This window comes from Lepidochelys olivacea, assembly GCF_965140295.1.
Source record: "Lepidochelys olivacea isolate rLepOli2 genome assembly, chromosome: 12".
Classification (NCBI taxonomy): domain Eukaryota; kingdom Metazoa; phylum Chordata; order Testudines; family Cheloniidae; genus Lepidochelys; species Lepidochelys olivacea.
Window position 1 is genome coordinate 6,952,725 of NC_140422.1, and position 22,931 is coordinate 6,975,655.

Below are 22,931 nucleotides of genomic sequence, written 5' to 3' on the forward strand. Positions count from 1 at the left end.
ATAATGCTTTTATATACATCCATGGTGCAGCCTCATCTGAAATATTATTTTCAGTCTGTCACCTGCTCTCAAAAACGATATGGGGGCGGTTTTCAGAGAACAGCGGTGAGGGAGATCCAGGTCACTGAAAAACTCTACTAGGAGGAGAAATTGAAAAGACTGAGATTGTTTTCCTTTGAAAGGTGATTGAATAGGAGGGGACATGTAAAATGCTAACTGGTCTAGTGAAGGTAGATTGGAAACTTCTGTTCTCCCTGTCATGCAACATGAGAACAAGAGGAAATTAAACTAAATTAGAAGGTGGGAAATTCAAACTGATAAAGGGAAATACTATAACATAATGAGTGATTAAACTGTGGAACTCACTGCCACAAGAAATCAGTGCAGGCAAGAGCATAGAAAGATTCAAAAAAGGATTGCATATTTATAGGGACATCAAGAATAGCCAGAGTTATCAGAATTTTATTAAAACACGTTGGAAGTGCATAGCCTTAGGCCTCGGGTGTAAGACAACCTAACTATTAGAGCAGCATAAATGTAAAACAATTAACAAAACCTGTTGTAAAATCATGGTCCTTTTATACAGGCTTCAATCCTGCAAACCAGTTAAGCACATGCTTAAGGTACACTAATAACTAGTTGACTTCAGCAAGGGGGCCATCTGAACCCATGGAACAGCAATTCCCAGCGAATGTGTTTCCATTTCCTCTTTGACGGACAAGCAGCTGAACCAATTATAGGGAAGAGTTTTTCGCCCTTGTTCTGAGCATCTTCACTTCAAGGGTTCCATGAGCCTCTAAAGCAGGGGCGGGCAAACCTTTTGGCCCGAGGGCCACATTTGGGTGGGGAAATTGTATGCAGGGCCATGAATGGTGAGGTGTGGGAGGGGGTGCAGTGTGCAGGAAGGGGGTGCAGGGTGCCGCAGGGGGCTCAGGCCATCAGCAATCACCGGGTTCTACTGCCTCACAGAGGGGTGTCAGAGAGGAGTCTTTTTATTCTGAACCCCTGTGAACTCCCTTTCCAGTTATCCAGCATCTCCTCCCCTCCCTTCCATGCAGTTCAAGGTTTATTTGCAGGTGCAGAATCTGGCAGGCTGGTTGGTCAACACGGTGTTTGTGGGAATGACTGGGTAACCGGTGTCTGAGAGCTCCATCTCCAGGTGTACGCTGCAACAGCTGATCATCATATTGTCCGGCTGACAGCAGCTGTGGAAAAATGAGACTCGGTAAGTTAGAACCTAAAGAATACTCCTGCAGTACGTGCATCACATTTGGCCAAGTGGTGGCACTAGCCAGCCAGAAATAAACATGGCCCATTGGACAGACGCAGCGATAGGGAAAGATCGTCGGTGCTGTGAAAGGGAGACCTGCGAGCTAAAGGCCTTCAGGAACATTTACAAGAAGGAGACCTAAACTCTGTGCTTCTAATTCTGAGAGACACAGATTTAACGTTAGGCACAAACTAGAACAGACAGGCTGAGAAAACAGTCCCAGCCAGGTCTGAAACAGCTTTTAGATTTCAACGCAGTGGGACTGGGAAGATGTCCAGAAAGGAAAGGCAGAAGGACCTCGTGTATAACTCAAGCTCTGTGGCTGACTCTGCACAGTGACTGCGTTGAAGACATTTCACTCACCCCTCTTTTCTGAAATCGCACACTCTGTAACAATAATCACAGCCAAGGTTATAACAAGGGCCCCGAGAACCATCCGGATGATGAGAACAACGTGGGAGGCATTGCTCCTTTTATCTGAAATCAAGAAAAACCTGTCAGTGTGGGATGCAGGGACCGAGAGAGGGACAGATTTGCCTCTAAAGGAGGGATAGAGTCGGATGGATAAATAGAGACAGCAGAGACAGTTTAAAGATGAAAAACTCTCTCTCTTCCCCCGCCCGCTTAATTTCCCATCCCCCTTCTGTGTCACAGCCAGTTTGCTTGGCCTCCCTTTTTGCCAGCAGGTTCCTCTTCATATGCCAGCTGCTGGGACCTGTGGGGTCGTCGGGATGGGTTCAGCCCTCCGCCTAGGGGAACCTTTCCATGAGACCAGCCAGCATGCTGACTCTGCCGCAGGAGTAGGAAATCCCTGGCAGAGCAAGACACTAGAGGCCTGGCCAGAGCCCTTACCGAGAGCAACGCTCCCTTAGCTGACCCCATCTATGGATTCCACCCTAGACTCACAAAAACTCTACCAATTCCCCTGATCCCAAGGGGAAATGGCTTCATTAACCCTGCACCTACCAATCCAAAGGATAAACGTGACTCCATACCTAGGCTAGGGGAATGGATCTGTCACTGGGCAGGGATTGGCTCAGTAGGGGAGGAGGGAAACCAGAAACCCTGCAAGGTTTATATCTCTTAACAGAACAATAGAATAACAGGGGGATTCTGAATGTACACATTATCTAAAGCTCCTTGCCAGTGGTCGCCATTACAAAATCAGCATTTACCCCAGTCAGCACACAGCAGTGCTGAGATGCCACTCTGCTTCCTGATGCTTGGAACTGGCACCAGATTGCAGCACTAACTAGACCCTTCACCTCCTCCACAAAACAGTAATTCTGTTGACAACTGCTGAACGTGTGTCTTTACACAAGCATCAGGTTCAGCTGTGGGAGTCAGTTAAATGCATTAAAAAAACCCCACTCTAAAAGCTCCACTGCGCACACACTTCCCCCTCTTGGGAGAGGATGAGCGAGACTGGACCACACCGGGCAGATGCTCATCACATTGCTTGATCCATGGCTGGAAGCTGATCAAGCCCCGATTTTTTTTAGCGGTATTTACGCATGGCAGTGAGAGTGGAGCAAAGTCTATGTGATGTAGCAGCCTGCATTCCATTTTCAAAAGTGACTTAGTGCCCCATTCTCTTCCAGTGAGAAAGGCTCCTAAGTCACTTAGGCCTTCCAGTGCTGAGTGCAGCAATGCCTCAATACCTTTGCAAATCTGGGCCTCAGATACTGCAGTAAAAGAACCTATGTAGAGAAGAGGAACAGATTCTCAGGTGCACCGAGGGTTGCTCCAGATGCCTTTATGCCCTGCCCTGCCCAGTCTTTGGGGGGCTGTCATAAAGAAGCTTAGTCCTGGGCATAACATAGAGCAGCTTAAAGGAATCCTTGCCAGTGTCTGTCTCTGGGGCTCTCAGGCAGGGCTTAACTTGTCATGAAAGAGGTGCCGGGGCTCAAGCAATTTTTGTTTTTACATTCATAACTGATGCAGCAAGCCCAGGAGTGCCGGGGCTATGGATTTCCAAGCCTGGCAAGCCCTGGCACAGATTAAGCACTGCTCTCAGCACTGCTTTGCCTGCTCCTGCTCCATCTCTCTGTAGGAAACTGATAGTATCTGGATCTCATAGTAGGAAACACATAGGAGACTGCTGACACTTACTGATGGTCACCTGGGTTCCGGCTCCTGACACAGACAGGTTCCTTGCTGTGTTCCCCACCTCACACATGTAGGTTCCTGTATTAGATGAATTCTCATTCTTCAAAGTGAGAGAGGCAAACCCATTGACAAATGCAGGGTTGTGATCACATCGCTCTCATTTACCAGCTCTTTCTTTAGTCTCTCCATCCCATAGTTATACCATCGCACACACATGGTGCTGTGGTTGACTGTCTTGAATGTACATGGTAAGTTCTGAGCCTTCTAAATCACTGAAACTGGCCGGGGCTGCTGAGGGTGGTTCTTTGGTTGTAGGCATGGAGACTTCTCAGGTACTTGTATTGTCTCCTCAGTCCCAGCACCTCCCTCTAGTCTCTCTGAGGTTCCCCCTTAGAGGTCGGTCGTGACTCTGAGTCTGAGAGATGGGGGATGATGAACTTGCAGATTCTGAACCCCCTGCGGGGAGATATACCCAGACACTATGGGTAGGTTTCTGGATGAGACTAAGGAGAAACGTGGAGTAGAGGTGGCAGATTGGTTTCCTGACCTTAATCCATTTTTGTTGTCTGCTCAGTATAGGATGAGATGTGTCCTTGTATCTGAGTTTGACAGATGGAAGAAGTGTAGATTGAAAAAACTGATGACCAAAGTGCATGTCTCTTTTACCAATGGAAATGTTGGGAATTAAAGTATATAGGAGAATTTGGTGGTTTTGTTTGAGGTTGGGAGCAGAGGGGGTGTTTTGACTTTTTCTTGCTTTTTCTGATGAGTACTGGTCTGATGGATAATTTTATATGGGGCTCTCTGAATGTGAATGGGTGCAGAGACATTTTAAAAATGTATGGCTCTTCGAATACCTATCCCAGAAAAAGGGGGACGTTTCATTTTTTCAAGAGACTCACACAGATGCTGCAACCAAACTGATGTCTTGCTGATTGGAGAGAGGAGATTTTTCTGAGTCATGGTTCCACAAGCACCATTCTGTTTGCGGATTTGGTGAAACCTCATTCGATGGCTGTGCCAGGCTGTTTGTTGATGGTTTGAGCTATTTTAGAGCAATCTCGTCTTTTTTTGATGAATGTCTATTCTCCTACTGTAGGAAAAGACCGGGTGTATTTTTTTCCCAGAGCTTGGATGCTCTTTTGACAAATTGTTTGACAAGTGATATTTTAATTTGCGGGGGGGGGCGGTTGATTTTAATTTTACTCTTAATTCCTACCTAATCTCTCATTATCTGGAACCACATCCACTGAGTGCTCAGGAATTCTCTATGGCCTGTTTGGACCGTTTTTCTGTTTTTACTCATCACTTGTCTCATTTGCTAGCTAGTTGTATTGTCCCTACTGGGATTTCAGATCATGGTTTGGTCTTATTTGTGTTGTCTCTTCCTTCTGTGCCAGACCACTGTCCATACTTACATTTTAACACTCGCCTTTTACAAGATGTGCACTTTTAGCAGCCTGGGTTGCCTCAAAGAATGTTTTCTCTCCTTGTGGCAATGGTGGGAGGTGGGTAAAGTTAATATTTCAATGTTTTTGTCAGCAAAACATGAAGCAGACCTCCCTAGGCCTTTGCTGGAGTATGGAGAAGTTAGAGTTGGGGATCATGGAACTGGAAAAAGCCTTTCATGGCAGTAATGATGCTGGGTTGCATGAAAGCTTGAAATATGAAAACCAGCACTTGTGAGACCTGTTTGATAGCAAAGTTCAGGGTGCACTGGTAAGGAGCCCGATATCAGGGCCTTTCCAAATGGATGCACCTACTCGGTTTTTCTTCAGCCTGGAAAAGGAACATGTGGAGCAGAAAATGATTGGCCACCTCAAGACGTCAACAGGCAGAGAGCTTTCAGATCCTGCGGAGATTAGGAACTTTGCTGTGAATTTTTTTCCTCAGACCTGTATGCAGCAGAGCCAGTGTCCATCTGAGACTTGATGGTTCCTCAAGGCTCTACCTAGGGTCTCAGCGTTGGATGTGGACAGACTTGAGCACAACCTGACACTCTCACAATTGACTTCTGCCCTAAATGGCTTTGTTCCAGGGAAGGCACCTGGTATTGATGGTTTGCTTGTTGAGTTTTTTAAGGCCTTTTGGACCCTTCTTGGGCCTGACTTACTCCAGGTGTTTCAGGAGAGCATCAAAGAGAAGATTCTGCCACTCAGTTCTCATCAAGTGGTTCTTACCCTGTTGCCTAAGAAGGGGGACCTTGGGGAGGTGGAATAATTGTGGACCTGTATGGTCTAAGCAAAGCAGGGACAAACTTTTTTCAAAGGCCTTGACAAATAATAGAAAACTGTGATTGGTTCGGTCATGCAACCTTATCAGATATCTTGCATTGCCAGCAGGTCCATTTTTGATAAACTTTTCCTATTGCCAGATGTAATTTCAGCCTCAAAAATGTATGATTTGCACATTGGGTTGATTTCCCTTGGTCAAGAGAAGGCTTTTGATCATGTAGATCGTGGATATTTGTTTCGTATCCTTTGTGCTTTTGGTTTTGGGCCCACGTCTGTCTCCTGCATTCAGGTACAGTAGAACCTCAGAATTATGAACACCTGAGTTATGAACTGACTGGTCAATCACATACCTCCTTTGGAACTGAAAGTACACAATCAGGCAGCTAATTTTAGCTGGGTCTCATGGATATCTCAGCTGCCAAGCTCAGTTTTCATTCTGTTCACTGGGTTTCTCCGTTTTTATCAGAGGTGGAATCTGCCCTTCCTAGGGGTGGTATTGCCCATCTGTTAGGTGCCTCCTTGAGCGAGCCATTCCGGATTATACTAATGTTTCTATACTCTGCTTATAGGATAGCGAGAGTATTTCAACCATTCTTTAGCACAGATTTTACCAGTGGAAACCGAAGTACCTCCAGGGCTAGTTGGCAGCTGAGTAGGAGTTTTGAGGATCATAGTGGCACCTAACCAATGGACTAAGGCCTAAACCCCTTTGTGGATGTAGTCTTTAATCTCTCTGTCTCACTTCCCAATCTACTGTTAGTACGTCTGCCCATTTCTCCCACCCTTTGTCTGTTGTCCTGTTTATTTAGATTGTAAATTCTCTGGCACGGGGATTCCCACTATGTACAGCAGAGCTGATGGCAAATTTTCTAGCAAAACTTAGATTTGTTGGGAAAAGTCAAGGCGCACTGAAGCAAAAGGTTTCACTGACTCTCTTACAAATTCAACTAAATGTTCACCGTGCTCTGTGTGCACCCCCATCCCAGGTTCCCCCTTTCTCCCCCCCATGCCAGGAGTTTTGGGTGCACCCCCGTTCCATCCATACCCCCATTCCAGAGTCACCCACTCCCAACCCCGATGACAGGGTCTCTGTGACTGCCCTTTGTCCCTTCCTCCACCATTATTATTTCTCCTCTTTCTGACTGGGAGATAAATCATTCTGGGTGTCAACATGTTACACTCCATTGGTGGGATGAGCAGAGATGAGACACGAATGTTGTTCTACTGGAAAGTGTTAATTGGTGCCATCAATTTAGTGTGACCACATGTCTGGCCTTTATAGGGATAGTCCCAATATTCAGGGCTTTGTCTTATAGGCACCTATTACCTCCCACCCCACCCCGTCCCGATTTTTCACACTTGCTATCTGGTCACTCTGCATCAACTGGTTCTTTGATCTAGACAGTTACAGAGGTGGCTTTGCTGGAAATTTTCCAAAGTCCCTACGTGACTTAGGAGCCTAAGTCCTGTTGGCAAAAGTGACTGATTTCAATGGGAGTTAGGTGCTGAGATGCTTTTGAAAATCCGAACGACAACTTTTGGTGCCTAAATGCTTTTAAAAATGTGGCCCTGAGTGCCTAAGACCCCTCTGAAACTTGGAGGCTCCTAAAACACTTAGGTACTTTGAATTATGTTACCTTCAATTTCTTACAGGCTGGAGCCCATATTTTGTATGGGTTACTTGTACACACCTGAGAATTCATACCTGCTTTTGCCAGAAACAGTCGTTTACTCTCTGTCCTTTAGGCTGTCATTTGCTACCTCTCACCCCATGAAGATCAGATAGGAAAATCCTGGTACTTACGAGTAATGGTCACTTGGGTTCCGGCTCCTGACGCAGACCAGTTCCTTGCTGTGCTCCCCACCTCACACACGTGGGTTCCTGTATCGGTTATGTTCACGTTCTTCAGAGCAAAAGAAACAAAACCCTCTTCCAAAGCCAGGGCTGCTGAGCCCCAGCCTCTTTCACTCATCAGCTCCTTCTTCGTTCCCCCAGTTCCGTTATGTTTATACCATTTCACATACAAGGTGTTGTGTTTTTTCAATACCGTGAATCTACACTCCATGGTGAGATCTGACCCTTCAGACACCTCGATATTGACTGGGGTCTGATTCACCGTCAGCTTGGGAAAATCTGCAGGAGAGAAACACAGACGATTGCAGGAGAATTTCAGTGGCAAAGGCTGATGACTGGGGATGTATTAAATAAATGTCTCCCCCTCCAGTATTTTATGTTCTTTTCCCAGCCTGGCCATTTAACATCCCCTTCTTATCAGAGGTTAAAGTGATGGTTTCACATAGTTCAATTCATAGCTTTATGATGCATGGCAAGACTTCTGTTTCTGGCCAGGAACCAGCAAACCATCCCCTCATACCCACCCCCACCCCCACCCCGAATGTTCAGTCTGGAGAAGTTGCCTCCTGCAATATGGATCAAGGGCTGTCACTCTTGTCTGTTTAGAGTGTAAATTCGTTGGCAAAGGGGCTCTCTCACTATGTCCATGTACAGTGGAGCTGATTGCAGATGTTCTGGGAAAACTTAGCTGAGACTGAACATGCCAATGCGCTGAAGGGAACCGATTTACCAAATCTTCTACAGATTTGACTCTACTTTCGTCAAAACACACACAGGTTTCTGTTGGTGTTCCAAGCTCCACAGGGTTCAAAAAAGAACTAGATAAGTTCCTGAAGGATAGGTCCATCAATGGCTATGAGCCAGGATGGGCGGGGATGGGGATGCCAGAAGCTGGGAATGGGTGACAGGGGATGGATCACTGGATGATTGCCTGCTCTGTTCATTCCCTCTGGGGCACCTGTCAGAAGACAGGAACTGGGCTAGATGGACCTTTGATCTCACCCAATAGGGCTGTTCTTATGTCCCACGAGCCTCAGCTCGGGGAGTCAGGGAGTCGAGTCTCGGGGCAGATAGGCTCCCCACTCTGTGGCAGAGCCAGGTCTCTAGGGGCTCTTGTTGTCTGCTAGGCTCCCTGCTTGAGCCAGGGCTCTTGGCACTTCCAGTGTCCCTGCCATGGAGCTGAAAGCCTGGAAGTTCTAGGACCAGCTCCCAGGGGGTGCAGCTGTGGGGTAGATCCACCATGCAGACTGCCCCGGGCTGGGGATCCCAGGGCTCCTAGAGTCCTGGGCCAGTGACTCCCCAGGTTGCTCTACTCCTGAGCAGGCAGCTTGTAACTGGCCTCTGGGACTCTGGAAGCCCTTGGGTCCCTGGCCCTGGTGCAGTCCTTATCCGTCTTGATTTGGAATGAAAGCCAGTTCTGAAATAATGAAACTTCTCACAAACTGAACCCGCCAGCTCTAGTGTACAGGGCCTAGCTCAGTGGGCCTGACATGTTGGTTGAGGACTCTAAGCACTATTGCAAAGCAAACGCTCAATAATAACCTATTACTGATCATACAACTTCATCCTGACTCTGCTAAACCCTTTGTGGGTTTGGGTTAGACTCTTCGCAGGCTAAACTAGAGGGATGCCCACATTTTGTTACATCTGTAGGTCAAGCACATTGCATGCACCAGGGACTCTTTGCATCCCTCTGTCCCCCACAAGGTCCCTGGGTACCACCCTCCCATTCCCCTCTATTTCAGGGACTCCCTAGCCCCCACCCTCATGCCAGGAGCTCTGTGTGTCCCCCATTTCTTCCCCTGCCCCCACCCTGTGCTACAGTCCCCAATTCTGCTCCAAGCCAGGAGCTCTGTGCCCTAATTTTCTCCCTTACCACCATTCCAGAGTCCCCCATTCTCCCTGCATGCTCGGGCCTTTGGATGTACCCTCACTCCAGCGTTATTCCCAGACCAGGTCCCCCATCCTCCCCATGTCAGGGGCTTTGTGTGCTTTCCCCTCCTCCCTTCCCCACTATTGTTATTTCTCCTCTTTCTGACCGGGACATAAATCATCCAGAGTGTCAGCATGTTACACTCTACTGGGGAAAGGAGCAGAGATGAGATGGGAATGTTTTTCTACTGGAAAGTGTTAATTGGTGCCATAAACTGGTTCTTTGATTTACACAGTTACAGAGGTGGCTTTGCTCCAAGCTGTTACTCTGCTAAACGGGGAGCAGGTACTCTGTGTCCCCCGCTTTTCCCCTTTGGGTTTTCTGATTTCCCCAATATCAACAGAGTTCTGCCCAGTGATGCCTTCAATACTCCCTGAAATTTTGGAATTGATGGGCTGCGGTGTTCCAAATTATTGCGTCACAGACAAAGAGAAATGCCATCAAGTTGAGTGCACTGTAGCTGTGTCAGTCCCAGGATATTAGAGCGACAAGGTGGGTGAGGAAATAGCTATTATTGGACCAACTTCTGTTGGTGAGAGAGATGAGCTTCCAAGCTACATAGAGCTCTTCCTCAGGTCTGGGAGAGGTCCTCCCAGCATCACAGCAAAATGCAGTGCTTAAACTCCTGCATAGATTTCCACCGCAACTTCAACAACCAACACCCGGACAGCCAGACATTAAACTCTGTGGAACACTCCCACACTAGCATCAACTTCCTGGACACCACCACCAGGTTCAACAATGGAACCCTACAGACAACCCTAGACAAGAAACCACAGATCACCCTACCTCGCTCCCTTCATAAACCCCGTAACCACCCCAAACAACCAAGAAATCTGTAATCTACAACCAGGCATTCAGATAGCACAGAATACGCTCCTAGGAGAAAGTCTGGGATACACATCTTAATGCATTCAAAACTGCCTGCACCAACTCAGGGCATTCTACTAGAGCAGTAGATTGCATCCTAGAACGGGCTGTCCAAGTACCCTGAGAGCACATAGAATCATAGAATAACAGGGTTGGAAGGAACCGCAGGAGGTCATCTAGTCCAACCCCATGCTCAAAGTAGGACCAATCCCCCATAGTTGCCCCAGATCCCTACATGGCCCCCTCAAGGATTGAACTCACAACCATGGGTTTAGCAGGCCAATGCTCAAATCACTGAGCTATCCCTTCCCCCAAAGAAATGCTTGAAGAAAGAAATAAAACCTCCTCTGACTGCACACCAGTTGCTACCTACCACGATATGCTGGAACCCATACTGGGTATCCTCAAACAACTGTAACCCAGAGTCGATGGAGAGCAGGGGCTCCATGTGTCCCCCACTATTCCCCTTTGGGTTTTCTGATTTTCTCCAATATCAATAGAATTCTGCCCACTGATGCCTACAATAGTTCCTGAAATTTTGGAATTGATTGCATGTCCTTTGCAAAAGTTATTGCACATCAACTTGAGTGAAGGTCTCACAGGATCAGCCAGATAGGAACCTCCCCCCACACCCCATCTCAAAACAGTTTTTGAATATATGGGACTTGACCCTGCATTCCTTGTGTTGGGTCTGTCGTGACCGAGATGTGGGGTTCTCAAATAAGTTTCCACTGTGCTTTTCCTCTTCACTTGGAAGACAGGAAGGATCCTTTACCTCTAGAACCAGCTTGGTGAATGGCCATCGAGAGTTACAGCAGAACCTCTCTCTGTATGTCTTGCCATGCCCACACATTGCAGGTGCCCCCTAGGCATAGAATCCTAGAGCCACAGGGTTAGATGGAACCACAAGGGTCAGCTAGTCTCCCCCCTGCCAAGATGCAGGATTTGTTGTATCCAAACCATTGGGTCTCAAACTTCATTGCACCGCGACCCTCTTCTGACCACAAAAATTACTAGACAACCCCAGGAGGGGGGGACCAAAGCCTGAGCCCCACTGGCCTGGGCGGGTGAGGGTGCAAAGCCAAAGTCCAAAAGCTTCAGCCCCAGGCAGAGGGCACATAACCTGAGCCCCGCTGCCCAGGGCTGAAGGAAACATTGTTCCCCCTAAATACCGTCACCAAACAAGGACATTCTACTAGAGCAGTAGATTGCACCAGGGAGTGTGCTGTCCAAATACCCTGAGAGAACATGTCTGAATACAGAAATAAAACCTTTTCTGACTGCACACCAGTTGCTACCTACCACACTACAGTGGAACCCATACGGGGTATCAACAAACAACTATAACCCACACTCAGTGGGGACCACATCCTGAAAGAAGTCTTTCCTGAACCCCCACTTCTGACCTTCAAAGAACCCCCAGCCTCTACAAGGACATAATCAGAAGGAAGCTCCCCACAGGTCAGGACACCCCAACTCAAAGCAGCACCAGATCCTGCCAGAACAACAGATGCAAAATCTGCAGACATATCTCCACTGCTACAATGATCAACACCCCCCACAACACAACTTTCAAGATCCACAGATCCTACGCAAGCCTGTCACAACCTGTGGGGTACCTCATCCCACACACTAAATGCCCCAATAACAACTATGTGGGTGAAAGCAGACAATCACTATGTTGTTGAATGAACTCATACAGGAAAATGATACAAGACAAAACCACCCTGTCTCCTGTGGGGAACACTTCACAGGTCAGATACAGAGTGGTCTTCATCCTCAAAGGAAGCCTACACAGCACTTTCAAAAGAAGAGCCTGGGAGCTTAAATTCATAACTCTGCTAGACAGTAAAAATCATGGACTGAACAGACACTGGATGTATGGCTTATTACAACAATCTGTAACCCCCTAACCCCTCTTTCTGTCCTATGACCCCAGAAGTGTTAACGGGCCACCCCGCCTTGAATGGTCCCTTGAAATGTGTTAAATACTTATACTAAACCAGCCATTCAACCTTGTATTTACCTGGGACACTCCTGAGTAAGGGCACGTCTACACTGAAAACACTTCATCAGCACAGCTGCACCACTGTCTACACAGGAGGTTCGGTCGGTGTAACTAATGACGTCGCTCAGGGGTGTGGATTTTTCACACCCCTGAGCAACTTAGTTATAGCAACATAGGTCTGAGTGTAGACCAGACCTACATTTCCAAGAGCTGAAGACGAGCTCTGTGTAAACTCGAAAGCTTGTCTCTCTCACCGACAGAAGTTGGTCCAATTAGAAGATATTCCATCACCCACCTTGTCTCTCAAGTTGCGTGTAAGGCCTCACAGGGGCGTAGCCAATTAGAAACCTCCCCTCATACCCCATCTCAAAACAGTTTATGAATATATGGGGCTTGACCCTGCATTCCTTGTGCAGACAAAACCCCCACAGAAATCAGTGGAATGCAGGATTAGGACCATTGTACGTACCACAGAATGTCCCCCAGTTTTGCCCACTGCTCTGCCCTTTTCACCACCTGCCCCAGCTCTCTGGGACAAGGCCAGTGTCCTGAGCGCCCCCAGAAGGGTTTTGTGGAACAGAGAAGGAAATGCTGGTGTTTACCATCGATGGTCACTTGGGTTCCATTCCCAGGAGATATCCCATTTTTGTTCCCAACCCCACACACGTAGGTTCCAGAATCTGTGACGTCGGCTTTCTTCACAGTGAGGGAAAGAGATCGCTTTTCTTTATCTGCTGATAATATGATTCGATCTGTTCCATTGCACACCTCTTCTGTTACATTGTTTCTGGTTTTATTCCATGCAGCAAACCACTTGACTGAATTACTGTCTGTGTTGAATGTACACTCGATGGTGAACTCTGACCCTTCCATTGCACGGATATAAGGGGGCGTCTGATTCACCACTAAGACAACAGTAGTATTTTCTGCAGCTCCTGAAACACAAAGTTCAGTGTCACTAGATGAAATTATTGTAACAGGAGGAAGAATTAAATCAAACATGATTTGGAAATGATCCACTGCAAAATGTTTCCATTTCTCTATAAGGAAACCAAGTGCACGAGCATGAACTCTCTACTGAAGGCCATGGCATGAAGTTCAGAGTGGGAAGGGCTCAGACTGGGCAGTTTGCACAGGCCTGCCCTACTGGCACTGTTAGCCGGCCTGCCCCACTGGCTACAGCCTGCCATACGGGCTCCATGGGGCCTCTCCCTAAGTGCCATCGAGAGAGCACTGGCTGGATCCTAAGGATCTAGAGAGAAGCCCAGATGCAGAGAATTGGGCCTGCAGGCCCCAGGGTGGAGTGTCTGCTCCAGGGAGGCAAATCTCAACAACAATGGGCCAAACAAAGACTTGGGGGGAGGGTTCAATGAAGGGAGATAGAGATGGGAGACAGGAGACAAAAGGAAGGTGGAGAGGGGAGAAGACTGAGGGAAAGAGAGAGCTGGGAGTGGAGAAGAGCGGATGGGAGAGAAAAAAGAGAATGTGTGCAAAGGAGGGGAGAGGGATAGAAAGATGGAGGGGGCCTAAGGAAAGGGGAAGTAAAATAGACAAAGAGAAAGGAATTGTGGTGAGGAAGGAAGTATGAGATGGAAGGAAAGGACAGTTCATGTTATTATTTATTCCCATTGCACCTAGAGTCCTCAACCATCAGTAGAGCCCCACTGTTGTAGGCCCTGTACGTACGTACTGTAAGAGACCATCCCTGCCCTGAGGAGCTCACTGTCTAAACAAAGAATGGGAGAAGAAAGACACAAGGGGGGAGTCTACATAGTCCCTATGCACCGGGGCACCGCCAGCCTGTTCCTGGTGTGGGGGCTTTGGTGGACGAGACAGAAAATTGGAGAGCTGTGCCACCCCCTTGCCACAAGGCCCCACCCCTCTCGATGGCCCTGCCTCCTGGCCAGGTCAGAGGCAAGGATCGGGCAGTGCGGGGCGCTGGCTGTTCACAGCCAGTAAGAGCTGCCGAGGTGGGGGGGGATCTGACTCCAGGGCCAGCAGAGTTCTTGGGGAGCAGCGATTGTGGGGCCGCGGCCCAGGAGCCTGGGCTGGAGCAGGTCAGTCTGGTCTGCTGAGGGGAGCCCTGAACCCTCCACCTGCCCTGGGCAGTGCCCCCTGGTGAGCGAGGACACGGGGCAGGGGCTGCTTTCAGGCCCCCCGGTCCCTCACTCAGGCTTACTTCTCTGCTGCTGCTGGAGCTGGGTGCCTGGCCAGCAGCCACTGCTTTCCCCACTCTGCCGTCAGAGCTGGGCAGCTGGAGAGCAGCAGAAGCTACTGGGGAACTAAGGGAAATTTTGGGGATGGCTACAGCCCCTGAAAGCCTGCCCCAGTGCTGCCCCGCCTATGCACTAGACCATACCACCTCCTCCTAATTATTATTATTTATTATTAAGCAGTACTGCTAATGAGCACAGCACTCTGCAGAACAAAGAGCAGGACGATGAGTGGTATCATCTGCAAACTTTATAAGTGTACCCTCGATGCCATTATTTAAATAATTTAAGAACATATTGAATATCACTGGACCCAGAATTGATCCCTGTGACACCTGTAACAGGGTTGAGACTCGCCGGTGTGGCACCTCCTTCTGGTCGTTCGGGAATTGCCTCATCCAGCAGTCGACACGCCTCCTGGTGGCCAGTGTCTCACTTGCCAGGCCCCTGTGTCCCTCCTGGACCCTGGTTTCCCTTACCCTGGGGTTCTGCACGCCCCGATGGTCCCCACGCTCTGGGTCTTCCCTCCCAGAGGAACCCCCAACCCACTACGCCCCCGTTGCCTCAGTGGCTACTGCCAGGCATCATCTAGCCCCCGCTCACTGGGGCAGACTGCAGTCTGTTATGGCCACTCATCATTGGCAAGGAGGTTGGACCAGCTGCCTCTGCCTAACCCTGGGCTGCACCTCCCAGCCCCAGGACCTGCGTAGGCCTCTGTCAAGGCCTTAGCCTGGGGAGTTGCCAGGCTGGAGATCCCCAGCTCCTCCTGCCTTTCCCCAGCCCTGCTCTGCATCAAGAACCCTATTCCCAGGCAGCTAAGTCCTTCTCTCTCTAAGGCTGGAGAGAAACTCTGACCCAGCTCCTCCCTTAACTCTTAACCTAGGTAGGGTGACCAGAAGTCCCGATTCTACAGGGACAGTCCCGATATTCAGGGCTTTTTCTTATATGGGCGCCTATTATCCCCTACCCCTGTCCTGATTTTTCACACTTACTGTCTGGTCAACCTATAACAGGGGTAGGTGTGGCCTGATTGGGTGTGGCCCCAGTTGTGGCTGCTTCCCCAATCAGCCTAGCCTCTTTCCACCAGAACGGGGTAACTGCCCCGCTATAGACCCCACTAGATATGCCCTTGCACCATGACTATGAACCACTGATAATAACTACTCTCTGGGAATGGTTTTCCAATCAGTTATGCGCCCGCCTTATAGTAGCTTCATCTAGGTTGTATTTCCCTAGTTTGTTTATGAGAGACTCATGGGAGACGATATCAAAAGCCTTACTAAAGTCCAGATATACCACATCTACTGCTTCTCCCCTATTCACAAGGCTTGCTAACCTGTCAAAGAAAGCTATTAGGTGGGTTTGACATGATTTGTTCTTGACAAATCCATGCTGACTGTTACTTATCACCTTATTATCTTCTAGGTATTTGCAAATTGATTGCTTAATTATTTGCTCCATTATCTTTCTGGGTACTGAAGTTAAGCTGATTGGCCTGTAATTCCCCAAGTTGTCCTTATTTCCCTTTTTATAGAATGGCACTATATTTGCTCTCTTCCAGTCCTCTGGAATCTCTCCCGTCTTCCATGACATCTCAAAGATAATTGCTAATGGCTCAGATACCTCCTGAGTCAGCTCCTTGAGTATTCTGGGATGTATTTCATCAGGCCCTGGTGACCTGAAGACATCTAACTTGTCTAAGTAATTTTTAACTTGTTCTTTCCCTATTTTAGCCTTAGATCCTACCTCATGTTCACTGGCATTCACTATGTTAGACGTCCAATCACTACTAACCTTTTTGGTGAAAACTGAAACCAAAAAGTTGTTTAGCACTTCTGCCATTTCCACACTTTCTGTTACTGTTCTCCCCACCCCCCTTTTCCCCCACTGAGTAACGGGCCTGCCCTGTCCTTGGTCTTCTTGCTTCTAATGTGATTTAGCTCAAAGAAGTTCTGGGCTTGATGCAGGAATTACGAAGTGAGATTCTATGACCTGTGTTATGCAGGAGGTCAGTGTAGATGTTCATAATGGTCCCTCCCTGGCCTTAAAAATCTATGAAACTATGAATGCCTGAAACACAGGCCATTATTCTGCTGCACCTTCTGCAGTCAGTTCTACTGTGCAAAGTGTGTGTAAAATACAGCAATTCTGCTTTGTTTCCTTTGCACAGGTGCAAATGATGACACAAGATGCAGGCTTAGACGCGGGGCGGGGGACGGGGGGCGGTGTCAGGTTCACAGTGTCTGCCCAAAGAAGCACAGGCCTGATTGAGATCTTAACACCAATTGTACCCCAGGTCATGTCTACACAGCACACCAAGCCCGGGCTCTGACTCAGGTTTAAGCCCAAGCCCCCCTTCCATCCCCACAGAAATATGTCTGACTCTGGCTCACAGACCCTGCTAGGGGGTGAGTCAGAGCCTGAGTCCCACTGTGACACAGGTCAAAGCCCAGGAGTGTTGCAGTCTGGATGCAGCTGAAGTCTGGGTCACCAGACTCTGGTCTGGAGGATCCACCAACACTATCCCACAACCCCATGGGGCTGTGCTTCTCAGCCCTTCCATCCCCAAACTTCCCTTTTGCTTCCAGGGAACCAGAAGCAACCTCCTGGTCCAGATGCAGCTGCCTGGCGTTTAACCCTTCATTTCTACGTGGACTGCTCACCTGGAGACACAATCAACCCCAATGTGCATTGGCTATGGCCAGTACTAAGGAGCACCACATCAAACTCGCCGCTAGCTGGCCAAAGGAACAGAGCCCGATTCTGGTTCACTTCTGGTGCAAGGTGAGCAAGAGGTTCGACGTCAGCAAGAGCACGAGAAATGATGGTGTCTACAAAACTGTGAGCAGCTGACGGCACTGGGCCGCAGAACCATGCGGAGAGCGTGGCCTGTCTGAGAGGAACGGTTAACGGAACGGGGGCAGTGAGGGAGGGTTGTTACAGGTCAATGCACTGTGACTGTGATATAAAGTGGTCCCAAGCAGGGTGGTACTGAGGCCAGGGAGCCTGTTGTGGGGTCCTTAAGGCAGTGGGCCGCAAACTGTACAGGAATGTTCGGCAGGAGGGGCTAGGTGGGGCCAAGGCCAGTCCCCATGGGGGTCAGGGAGGGGGCGCTCCCCAGCCACAGCTAGGGCCCTGGGCCCCAAACTGTACAGGAATGTTCGGCAGGAGGGGCTAGGTGGGGCCAAGGCCAGTCCCCATGGGGGTCAGGGAGGGGGCGCTCCCCAGCCACAGCTAGGGCCCTGGGCCCCAAACTGTACAGGAATGTTCGGCGGGAGGGGCTAGGTGGGGCCAAGGCCAGTCCCCATGGGGGTCAGGGAGGGGGCGCTCCCCAGCCACAGCTAGGGCCCTGGGCCCCAAACTGTACAGGAATGTTCGGCGGGAGGGGCTAGGTGGGGCCAAGGCCAGTCCCCATGGGGGTCAGGGAGGGGGCGCTCCCCAGCCACAGCTAGGGCCCTGGGCCCCAAACTATACAGGAATGTTCGGCAGGAGGGGCTAGGTGGGGCCAAGGCCAGTCCCCATGGGGGTCAGGGAGGGGGCGCTCCCCAGCCACAGCTAGGGCCCTGGGCCCCAAACTGTACAGGAATGTTCGGCAGGAGGGGCTAGGTGGGGCCAAGGCCAGTCCCCATGGGGGTCAGGGAGGGGGCGCTCCCCAGCCACAGCTAGGGCCCTGGGCCCCAAACTGTACAGGAATGTTCGGCGGGAGGGGCTAGGTGGGGCCAAGGCCAGTCCCCATGGGGGTCAGGGAGGGGGCGCTCCCCAGCCACAGCTAGGGCCCTGGGCCCCAAACTGTACAGGAATGTTCGGCGGGAGGGGCTAGGTGGGGCCAAGGCCAGTCCCCATGGGGGTCAGGGAGGGGGCGCTCCCCAGCCACAGCTAGGGCCCTGGGCCCCAAACTGTACAGGAATGTTCGGCGGGAGGGGCTAGGTGGGGCCAAGGCCAGTCCCCATGGGGGTCAGGGAGGGGGCGCTCCCCAGCCACAGCTAGGGCCCTGGGCCCCAAACTATACAGGAATGTTCGGCAGGAGGGGCTAGGTGGGGCCAAGGCCAGTCCCCATGGGGGTCAGGGAGGGGGCGCTCCCCAGCCACAGCTAGGGCCCTGGGCCCCAAACTATACAGGAATGTTCGGCAGGAGGGGCTAGGTGGGGCCAAGGCCAGTCCCCATGGGGGTCAGGGAGGGGGCGCTCCCCAGCCACAGCTAGGGCCCTGGGCCCCAAACTGTACAGGAATGTTCGGCGGGAGGGGCTAGGTGGGGCCAAGGCCAGTCCCCATGGGGGTCAGGGAGGGGGCGCTCCCCAGCCACAGCTAGGGCCCTGGGCCCCAAACTGTACAGGAATGTTCGGCGGGAGGGGCTAGGTGGGGCCAAGGCCAGTCCCCATGGGGGTCAGGGAGGGGGCGCTCCCCAGCCACAGCTAGGGCCCTGGGCCCCAAACTGTACAGGAATGTTCGGCGGGAGGGGCTAGGTGGGGCCAAGGCCAGTCCCCATGGGGGTCAGGGAGGGGGCGCTCCCCAGCCACAGCTAGGGCCCTGGGCCCCAAACTGTACAGGAATGTTCGGCAGGAGGGGCTAGGTGGGGCCAAGGCCAGTCCCCATGGGGGTCAGGGAGGGGGCGCTCCCCAGCCACAGCTAGGGCCCTGGGCCCCAAACTGTACAGGAATGTTCGGTGGGAGGGGCTAGGTGGGGCCAAGGCCAGTCCCCATGGGGGTCAGGGAGGGGGCGCTCCCCAGCCACAGCTAGGGCCCTGGGCCCCAAACTGTACAGGAATGTTCGGCAGGAGGGGCTAGGTGGGGCCAAGGCCAGTCCCCATGGGGGTCAGGGAGGGGGCGCTCCCCAGCCACAGCTAGGGCCCTGGGCCCCAAACTGTACAGGAATGTTCGGCAGGAGGGGCTAGGTGGGGCCAAGGCCAGTCCCCATGGGGGTCAGGGAGGGGGCGCTCCCCAGCCACAGCTAGGGCCCTGGGCCCCAAACTGTACAGGAATGTTCGGCGGGAGGGGCTAGGTGGGGCCAAGGCCAGTCCCCATGGGGGTCAGGGAGGGGGCGCTCCCCAGCCACAGCTAGGGCCCTGGGCCCCAAACTATACAGGAATGTTCGGCAGGAGGGGCTAGGTGGGGCCAAGGCCAGTCCCCATGGGGGTCAGGGAGGGGGCGCTCCCCAGCCACAGCTAGGGCCCTGGGCCCCAAACTGTACAGGAATGTTCGGCGGGAGGGGCTAGGTGGGGCCAAGGCCAGTCCCCATGGGGGTCAGGGAGGGGGCGCTCCCCAGCCACAGCTAGGGCCCTGGGCCCCAAACTGTACAGGAATGTTCGGCGGGAGGGGCTAGGTGGGGCCAAGGCCAGTCCCCATGGGGGTCAGGGAGGGGGCGCTCCCCAGCCACAGCTAGGGCCCTGGGCCCCAAACTGTACAGGAATGTTTGGCGGGAGGGGCTAGGTGGGGCCAAGGCCAGTCCCCATGGGGGTCAGGGAGGGGGCGCTCCCCAGCCACAGCTAGGGCCCTGGGCCCCAAACTGTACAGGAATGTTCGGCGGGAGGGGCTAGGTGGGGCCAAGGCCAGTCCCCATGGGGGTCAGGGAGGGGGCGCTCCCCAGCCACAGCTAGGGCCCTGGGCCCCAAACTGTACAGGAATGTTCGGCGGGAGGGGCTAGGTGGGGCCAAGGCCAGTCCCCATGGGGGTCAGGGAGGGGGCGCTCCCCAGCCACAGCTAGGGCCCTGGGCCCCAAACTGTACAGGAATGTTCGGCGGGAGGGGCTAGGTGGGGCCAAGGCCAGTCCCCATGGGGGTCAGGGAGGGGGCGCTCCCCAGCCACAGCTAGGGCCCTGGGCCCCAAACTGTACAGGAATGTTCGGCGGGAGGGGCTAGGTGGGGCCAAGGCCAGTCCCCATGGGGGTCAGGGAGGGGGCGCTCCCCAGCCACAGCTAGGGCCCTGGGCCCCAAACTGTACAGGAATGTTCGGCGGGAGGGGCTAGGTGGGGCCAAGGCCAGTCCCCATGGGGGTCAGGGAGGGGGCGCTCCCCAGCCACAGCTAGGGCCCTGGGCCCCAAACTGTACAGGAATGTTCGGCGGGAGGGGCTAGGTGGGGCCAAGGCCAGTCCCCATGGGGGTCAGGGAGGGGGCGCTCCCCAGCCACAGCTAGGGCCCTGGGCCCCAAACTGTACAGGAATGTTCGGCGGGAGGGGCTAGGTGGGGCCAAGGCCAGTCCCCATGGGGGTCAGGGAGGGGGCGCTCCCCAGCCACAGCTAGGGCCCTGGGCCCCAAACTATACAGGAATGTTTGGCGGGAGGGGCTAGGTGGGGCCAAGGCCAGTCCCCATGGGGGTCAGGGAGGGGGCGCTCCCCAGCCACAGCTAGGGCCCTGGGCCCCAAACTGTACAGGAATGTTCGGCGGGAGGGGCTAGGTGGGGCCAAGGCCAGTCCCCATGGGGGTCAGGGAGGGGGCGCTCCCCAGCCACAGCTAGGGCCCTGGGCCCCAAACTGTACAGGAATGTTCGGCGGGAGGGGCTAGGTGGGGCCAAGGCCAGTCCCCATGGGGGTCAGGGAGGGGGCGCTCCCCAGCCACAGCTAGGGCCCTGGGCCCCAAACTGTACAGGAATGTTCGGCGGGAGGGGCTAGGTGGGGCCAAGGCCAGTCCCCATGGGGGTCAGGGAGGGGGCGCTCCCCAGCCACAGCTAGGGCCCTGGGCCCCAAACTATACAGGAATGTTCGGCGGGAGGGGCTAGGTGGGGCCAAGGCCAGTCCCCATGGGGGTCAGGGAGGGGGCGCTCCCCAGCCACAGCTAGGGCCCTGGGCCCCAAACTGTACAGGAATGTTCGGCGGGAGGGGCTAGGTGGGGCCAAGGCCAGTCCCCATGGGGGTCAGGGAGGGGGCGCTCCCCAGCCACAGCTAGGGCCCTGGGCCCCAAACTGTACAGGAATGTTCGGCGGGAGGGGCTAGGTGGGGCCAAGGCCAGCCACAGCTAGGGCCCTGGCTGCAGCCCCACTCCCAGCCCCAGGGGCAGGTCCACTCTGAGCCTCATCCCCAGCCGCAGCCCCGGCTTCAGCCCCCAACTCCCAGCCCCGCAGCCTGGGCCACAACCATGTCTCCGCTCCCAGCCCCAGCCCCAGCTGCAGCTCTGACCCCGCCCTTGGCGCCCGGCCCCGATTGCAGCTCAGCTCTCTGCTCCCAGCTGCGGCTCCCAACCACGATTCCCGAGAGGACCCAGACACGTTCCATCTGGGTACGGGGGCGCAATGGAAAAAGTTTGGGGACCCTGCCTTAGGGTGCTGGCAGGGGAAGTGGGATGGGAACCCTGGAGTTAGCTGCAAAAGGGGACTGGGGCAAGGTGGAATCGTTCACAATGGGGCTCCTCAGCACGAGCAGGAGTGGCAGAATCTAGGGTGATCATAAAACAGCTTCTTTACCAGCTTTTCTGACACAGCAGCCACTGATTTGTGTCCACAGACGTCAGTGGAGTTCTGCCAGCCGGGAATTCAGATCAGTACGTTGTTTTTTCAGCTATGACCTGGTCTGTGCGAGAAAAGCTTTGCGACTCTAACTATACCAGCAAACCCTCCTCGAGGAGACACGGCTTATGGCAGGGGGGGAAAGTGCTCTTGCTAAATCCAGCTCCCACCAGTTCCTTCATCAAAATAAGCTACTCTGGGAACAGCACTTTCCGGCTGGTATCACATCTACACTGGGGCTTTTGCTGATACAGAGCATCTTCATAAAAATCACACCTCTCATTGACAGTGCTGTCCTGGCAAGAGTTTCTAGCGTAGACCTGGCATAAGAAGAAAATGCTGTCAATTGATTTTTTTAATGGTGATGCTCAGACCAAAACCAATACCACAGTCGTTACCTCTCTACGCCCTTTAATTCCATAGAAATATTTGTTACAGTTCATCCCTCCTTTCCCTCCGAACACTCGCTCCTCTGAAAGCGTCAAACCCCACAAACTCACCCATCCTCAGAGACAGGAGAAGTGGCCAAAGCAGAGAGAGCCTTTCCAGCTGGGCTCTCATGTTCCTTAGAGAACCTTTCCCTGGGCAGCACTGTCAGGGTCCCTAATTGAGGAGGTGTCAGATCTGCTGCTAAAACAGCCGGTGCTCTTATTTCTTGCAGCTCATTGTCTGAGGTAACACCAGAGCCGTTGTTGCACTCTCTCTCCCCGTCCCCTTTCCGCGCTGGCTCTTGGGAACTCTCCTCTGCTCTATGGTATTTTTTTCTGCAGATTCTTTGTTCCACGTGTGAATTTCCTGCTAGTATCCCCTGCCCACTTCCCTATTCTGTCACACTGAACGTTCTCAAATCACACGGTGAATTTAAAAATATTGCGGTTGAATAAATTTTTTAAACTTCCTCTCTTCTCTAGAAAACTCTTTACTAACCCAAAAAGAAAAGGAGTACTTGTGGCACCTTAGAGACTAACCAATTTATTTGAGCATGAGCTTTCGTGAGCTACAGCTCA

General features: G+C 52.4%; 1 protein-coding gene across 1 annotated transcript; it reads right to left on the reverse strand.

Moving 5' to 3' along the window:
- Positions 1-477: 477 nt before the first annotated feature.
- Positions 478-22,627, reverse strand: LOC311528828 (cell surface A33 antigen-like). The gene is made up of 5 exons (XM_084644263.1): positions 22,425-22,627; positions 12,882-13,214; positions 7,418-7,747; positions 1,634-1,747; positions 478-1,205 (listed from the first exon to the last, which is right to left on the reverse strand). The coding sequence occupies exons 1-5, from the start codon at positions 22,483-22,485 to the stop codon at positions 1,183-1,185; spliced, it is 861 nt and encodes a 286-aa protein (XP_084500389.1). The 5' UTR covers positions 22,486-22,627; the 3' UTR covers positions 478-1,182.
- Positions 22,628-22,931: the final 304 nt, after the last annotated feature.

What these genes read in the sequence shown, in the direction of transcription:
- LOC311528828 (XM_084644263.1), bottom strand. Translation starts at nt 22,485, where the DNA reads ATGAGAGCCCAGCTGGAAAGGCTCTCTCTGCTTTGGCCACTTCTCCTG. An exon ending in AACCCAAGTGACCATCGATG is followed by an intron (nt 7,748 to 12,881) that starts GTAAACACCAGC and finishes TCTCTCCTGCAG; the next exon opens with ATTTTCCCAAGCTGACGGTG. An exon ending in TGCGATTTCAGAAAAGAGGG is followed by an intron (nt 1,206 to 1,633) that starts GTGAGTGAAATG and finishes ATTTTTCCACAG; the next exon opens with CTGCTGTCAGCCGGACAATA.